Source organism: Microtus pennsylvanicus, chromosome 13 (genome assembly GCF_037038515.1).
Source record: "Microtus pennsylvanicus isolate mMicPen1 chromosome 13, mMicPen1.hap1, whole genome shotgun sequence".
In the NCBI taxonomy this organism is placed as follows: Eukaryota; Metazoa; Chordata; class Mammalia; order Rodentia; family Cricetidae; genus Microtus; species Microtus pennsylvanicus.
Window position 1 is genome coordinate 66,150,782 of NC_134591.1, and position 6,659 is coordinate 66,157,440.

At 54.8% G+C, this 6,659-nt stretch overlaps 1 protein-coding gene across 1 annotated transcript in view; it reads right to left on the bottom strand.

Moving 5' to 3' along the window:
- Window positions 1–1,196, bottom strand: part of Man1c1 (mannosidase alpha class 1C member 1) — a 148,052-nt gene extending 146,856 nt beyond the window's left edge. The window contains exon 1 of the mRNA XM_075944707.1: window positions 565–1,196. Coding sequence (XP_075800822.1) covers window positions 565–1,059 — 495 coding nt within the window. The 5' untranslated portion in view covers window positions 1,060–1,196. The remainder of the gene's footprint in view (window positions 1–564) is intronic.
- Between the last annotated feature and the right edge of the window lie 5,463 nt (window positions 1,197–6,659).

Sequence of the window (6,659 nt, forward strand, 5' to 3'; positions counted from 1 at the left end):
CCACCTCATTAAGTCAATAACCCCAGAGTTCTGTAACATTACCACTGCTTTATTGATCATGCCTTCCCTTCTCACATGCAATTATGTACAATTGTTGCAAGGCTCGATAGAAGCAGTTAGCAGGAATGCTAGACATCTCTGGTTGGCAAGATGCTGAGAGATTACAAAAACAGAACACCAAATACCATATCCTGTTGGGGCTTAGGGAAAGTCAAGACTTAAAGACACACAAGTGAGCAAGAATATTTCTAGTGGCTCTCTGCTGCACAAAGGCAAACTAAGGACCTAGAGTCCTCTCCGCAGTGGCAGGCCAGCAGGGGAAAGCGCGGAGCCCACCAGGGCTGGGGATCAGCCTGGAGGTTAGGTAGGGGCCATAAGCTAAAGTCCTAGTTACCCTAAAGTATGCACCGAAGAGTGAGTAACTTTGGAGAGAGCGGCGGTGCTGCAGTGTGCCTGAAAGGTCTCAGGCAGAGCAGGAGCCAGGAGGGGTCAAGAAAAGGGAACCACTGGTAGCGGGAAGTCTTGGCAGAGGGTGTGTTGGGGTCGGGGTGGGGGGGCGCTTACCTCTTTGATTTTCTCCCGCTGAGCTCGCACTAGACTCTGGGACTCCTTACTCTCATCAGTCCTTGTCCCCAAGACCGGGTGTCGAAGGCGGCTACGGAAAGCATTGTAGTCGAAACTGAACCGGACGCTCCCTTCCTCCTCCCGGGGTCCGGTGAGGCGGGTGCGCCGCAGCCAGCCTTTCCTACGGAGGATACCAACTCGGCGGCCAGGATTGTCCTCGCCCGGGGCCGGAGCCGCGGGGACAGGGTTGGGAGGCGGCTCTTGCTCGGGCACCGGGTGGTGGTCAGTGATTTCGGCCATCACCTCCAGGCCGGGCTGCTGGGTCCGCGAGGTCGAGAAGAGACGCTTGAGGCGAGAGGAGTGGGGCAGCAGGAACAGGGCGCCGAAGCACAGGGTGACGAGGCCCGAGAGGAAGAGCAGGAAAAGGAACTTCTGCGGCAGCCGCAGCCCCCACGACGAGGCCGGGACGAAGCCCGGCACTTTCCTCACGATCATAGCGGCGCGGCCAGCAGCAGGGGGCTGTCAGCTCCGCCGGGGCTCCCGGAGTCCCCGAGGGTGGGGAGCAAGAGCGCAGCAGGGGCTGGTGTCACCAGGCAGGACTGCGCACCCCGAGGCCGCCGCTCTGGGACCCGCCCGAAGTTCAGGGAGTTTGGAGCGAGTCCTCCCGCGCGAGGGCGGGAGTGCGGCGGCCTCGGCGGGGCCCGGGCGAGGGGGGCTGCTCGGCTGGAGCCCGGGCCCGCCGTGCGCAGCAGCCTGCCCTCTGCCTGGTCCGCGGAACCCGAGCCCTCCCGCGCCGGAGCCGTCACATGCCGTCCGCGACGCCCTAGCAGGGTGCGCAGGGGCGCACGCAGGCCCCAACCCTCCCACACCCGAAGTTTCAGCCTCTGGAGCAGTTTGCAACGGGAGCCCCCGGGGCTGCAGCGCAAACACCGCTCCTAGAGCGCGCGCCCGGCTAGTGGTGACAGCGCGGGGCCCGGTGGTCCCCGCACGTCCACAACTTTGCTGTGCCGCGCGCAGCTGCGGCTCCTGAGGCTTCGCGGGACCCGGGGGCTTCTGACACTCGCGCAAGCAGAGGGATGCCCGGGAAGCGCGTGCGAAGCCTGCAGCTGGCCTCGATCAGCCCGGGACTGGGCGGCTGCCGCTGCGCCCAAGAGCGCGGGCTCGGGAGCCGCAACTCGTGAGGGCGCGGGTCTCCCGCTGCGATCACCTGTTCCCGGCCCCGCGGCTCCACTCGCCGCGCAGCCTCCCCCGCCGCAGCTCCAGACGGGCCGCCGCCGCTCCAGCTCTCACTGCGACAGCGCCGCCGCCCCGCCCCCCGCCGGCCACGCCCTCAGGCCACGCCCACATGCGCGCCCCGCGCCCCGCCTCCCCGCCCGCCGCGGCGCCGCAGTCTGGCCAATGAGGAGCCTAGTCGGAAGGAATGGGCGGGTCTAGTCTGGGCCACGCCCCTTTCCCCAGTACTGGTGCTGCGCTCCCCCATCCTGTGGCTCCAATGGTCCAGCTGCGCGCTGTGGCAAGGGCGGGGTGCAGAGCAAAGCGAGGTCATTGGCTGCTTCCGAGGGATCCCCGTTGGGCCACAGTCACCCATTGGTTTCTGCCCAGCATTCGCTGGACTCCAAACGACCGAGACGCCCCCTCTACCGCCCACCTCTTCCTTGAGCCGCTCTGTGTTTCGGTCTCCCCCGGAAGGGCCAGGAGACCAGGTTGGTCTGGAAGGCTTTGCCCATTCATAGGCGACCCTGCCACTTCTCAGCACCGGCCGGGGATGCTCAGAGCTCAGACCAGCCGCGGTGGTACCGCTGATTCGCGCTGGGGGATGGGGATGGCTGGACCAAACCGGAGAGCTGTAGCCGTGGTTAGTTCTGGCTAAATCAGTATTTTCAGTGGTCCTTACAAACCGCCACCAAAAACGTAGCCAAGGCTCTTGGGTGGGGTTAGCTGGAGATGCTAACCTGAGAAACAAGAAGAGAGAGAGAGGAACAGAGAGACGCGGGATACTGGACATAGGCATGGGTCTTACATATGACATGCATGTAGGTGCACATTTGCATTTTTATGCATACAGAGGCTGCCGGGTGGGTGTGTGCTTGCATGCAAACATACACTTAATTTCAGCACGGACACCGAGCAATTATACCGAAGTGTACCTAGACACGTCTATATTAGCAAACATTGACATGTGCACAGGCGTAGCCATAGACACCTCCACAAGCCCACGCATACACAGGCATGTGTTGTAAGACACGTGTGACCCAGACTCAAAGCACTGTCATCCGTGGAGTTAGTCTGCACCTTCCTTTGCTGTTAAACCTCACCGTGGGCAAAACAACACTGCTGTGTGGGTTTCAGGCAAAAACACTTTCTAGAGACAACAGCAGAGGGAGAGACAATTTAAGAGGTGTAATAGGCGAAGGGGAAAATATCTGTTTCAGCTGCAATTTAAAACAAAACGCGGCATTGCCAAGACAGAAAATACTGCAGGGAGGCGGCCCAGACAAGCTCTCACCTCATAAAGCTTGGTTTTCCCCTGAGGCCTACTGCAGATGGGCCACTGAGACTTCTAACCCTGGCCAGGCCATTGCCGACACGCCCACGCCTGATATTTAAATACCCCTGGCATATAAATTTCTCTCTGCTGAGAACAGAAGAAAAAAGACTTCTGTGGGTAACAGGTGCAAATACTCTGGCTGCTGAAGATGAATAATCCTTTGCAATACACCTAGCTTAAATGTAAATTTCTGCTTCAAATGCTTCAGTCTCTTGCGAGTTCGGTTGGCAGGAGTCAGTTCCCAGGAGTTGGCGCGTCACTGAGATAAGTAAGCATGTGATCCTTGGAGCTCCGAGGCCTATCTGGCTTCCCCCACATCTCCCTTGCCCTAACTTCTCACTGGATCCCACAGGAAACTGCTGGCATGTATTCGGGGAATAAGGCAGGGGGCCTTAGTTTCTGCTTCTCTAACATCAGTCTGCACTGCGCGGGTACGTGGTGGTGACGGGGGTTCACTGAAGGAGATGGAGAGCAAGATGTCTGAACAGGGTGCTCACTGTGAGAGGACTTCCCAAAAAGGCCCTGGCCGTGTTCTGTGAGCCAGGGGCTAAGTAGGGCCACAGAGGCACTTAAGTAAGGTACAGAACCCACAGAGGGCTAGTCCATTGCAGACTGCTGGAATGTGGGCGATTCAAACACACACAAGCTTGTGGTCCCATAACCTTTACACTCCTGCTAGTCAGCTCTCCGAGGCACCATCCATACCTCTGGCCCCTGGACACCCACACATATTGCGGCTCTTCTCCCAGCAGCCGTATCTCTCACAATGTTCTGTAGTCCAGCATCTACAAAGACCCTCACTAAAGAACTGGAACCTGTATGCCTCGGTGGCTTCCCTGACTCTCAACCCGATGCCGTGCGTGCCCTTGAACACCGTGTCTGCTGGGTGAGTCGGTGGATGAGTAAATAAATACCCATTTACAGACGAGGAACATGAGGCCCAAGGAGGGACACAGGTGCACATTTTCTAGGAACTTCTTCATTTACTCTTCAGAACAATCTTAGACAGTGAGTGTTATTAATAGCGTCATTTCACAAAAGACTTGGAGAGATCTGAGATAAGTGAATAAGTCTTTGTCTTAGTCAAAGTTCTCCAGGAAGCCAGAACCAAGAGGAAGACAGCTTTATGCTGAGAGGTTGACTCACGTGAGTGTGGAGGCTGGAGTCCATCGCTAATGATTGCAAACCATGCTACAACTCCAGTCCGAGCCAGAAGCACTGAGCCCCGGAAAGGGGGGACAATCGTATAGGTAGGCCTTCATCTGAGCCTGAAGACCCCGGAACTGAAAGCCCCAACGTCCCAGAGCAGAAAATGGATATCTCAGCTCATCCTCAGAACTTCCCTTGGTATTTATCTGGCCCTCTAGCTCTGTGGAAGCCCAGCGTGGGTTAGTGATAGCTCCTGTGTAGCTGAGGCTAGACCGTCTCTCAGTCCATGTGTTCATACCTTCCCTCCTGGCGATGGCCTCCCAGATGTCTCAGGGATGGTGTCTTCCCGCTATCTAGCATCTCCCAGCCCAGCCAACTGTCACAGATGGTTATGCATCAGAGCGTCTTTCTCAGCTGGGCTGAAACCACAGCCCAGCAGCTTTTCTACAAAGCTGTTCTGTGCACAAACGCTCACTCACACTGGCGGGTAGATGTCACACAAATCTGGTTTCCGGCACCAGGATGAGCTGAGCGTGGTCTCTGTTGGTACTGACTTACTCGTCCAGTGAGGTACTATATTGAACACCTACTATGTGCCAAGGCCAGAAGGATTGAGGATTCAACCCAGAGTAGGACACAAAGCTTCCCTTCAAGGGGATTCTTTTCTGAAAGGCAAGGCAGAAGGAATGAACCTGTGAGGAAGCGACCAAGTACCAGCAGCCTGGGCCACGTGTTTCATTTTCATCCTGTCCAGCCGGAATGCAGCTCTCTCTACAATGGGCCCCAGATGCCATCTTTTATATGTGTATGTGGTAGTGGGGTGAGGGGTATTCATATGTGTGCAGGTTCATGTATGTGTACAGGTTTACATATGTGTGTATGCACTGTGTGGTCAAAGGTCCACCTCGGATTTTGAGACAAAGTCTCTCACTAGGACCTGGGGCTCACTGAATCAGCTCTGTTTGATGGACAGGTCCCTGGGACCCGCTTTTCTCTGCTTCCATGGTGCTGGCATGAGCAGCCACTACGCCTAGCTTTTTAAAAAGATGCTGAGGATCAAACTCAAGCCTTGTGCAGTCTACCAAGTGAACATCTTCCTGCCACTCAGATGCCAACTTCACAGATAAGAAAATTGAGGTTCTGCTGGGTGGTGGTGGCACACGCCTTTAATCCCAGCACCCTGGAGGCAGAGACAGGATGATCTCTGTGAGTTTGAGGTCAACCTGGTCTATAAGAGCTAGTTCCCAGGAAAGCTCCAAAGCTACAGAGAAACCCCAAAAAATCAACAAAAAAGAAAAAGAAAAGAAGAAAGAAAGGAAGAAAGGAAGAAAGGAAGGAAGGAAGGAAGGAAGGAAGGAAGGAAACAAACTGAGGCTTTGCACTGTGATATATCCAAAGCCACTCAAGGAATAATTTGCAGATGTTATTTTAAGCCTATGTCCACCGAGGGCTGGTGAGATGACTTAGTGGGTGAAGTGCTAACTGCTGATCCTGATGATTTGAGTTTGATCCCTGGGACCCACATAATGGAAAGAGGGAACTGACTTTTGAAAGCCTACTTCTGATCTCTTCATATGTGATATGGACTGTGTGTTCCCATGCAACACACACTCGGGGGAGAGGGACTGGATCTTTGCAACACACATTGGAGAAGCCAGGTGTGGTGGTACAAGCCTAGAGTCCAGCCTTTGAAAGCCTGAGGCAAGAAGATTGTCACAAGTTCAAGGGCTACAAACTGCGTCTTTTAACGAGCAAAACAGCATGCTGGAGAAATTAAATTATTGGGTCACGAAAACCACCTCTGAGGGCAAGCAAGATGGCTCAGAGGGCAAGAGCCTGCCGCCAAGTGTAAGGGCCTGAGCTAGGTCCACATAGTAAAAGGAAAGAACTAATTCCTACAAATGGTCCGCACACATCACAGAGGCACATACACGCACGTGCACATGCACAGACATTATAACACAAATAAATAAATAAGTCAAGTAGTGGTGGTGCGCAGCTTTAATCCAAGCACTTGGGAGGCAGAGGCAGGTGATCTCTTTGAGTTCAAGGCCAGGCTAGTCTACAAAGCGAACTCCAGGATATCCAGGACTGCTACACAGAGAAACCCTGTCTCAAAAATTAAAAATAAATAGATGTAATTTTAAAACTAACTGCGCTCCTGGGACAGGCATTTTTATGCACAATTTGCAAAAGAAGTAACAGCACAGAGTGGTCAGGGATTGGGCTGGTGTTACACTACTAGAAGGGGACAAGGGAGGAAGTAAATTCCGATGGGTAGGGTCCAGAACCCTCGATGGTATTCAAAGTCAACTGCTTGCCATCTTGTAAGGCTGTAACAACAGCTGCCATAGGCTATCGGAGCAGGAAAAGACCACGGGCCAAGCACTGCAAAGAA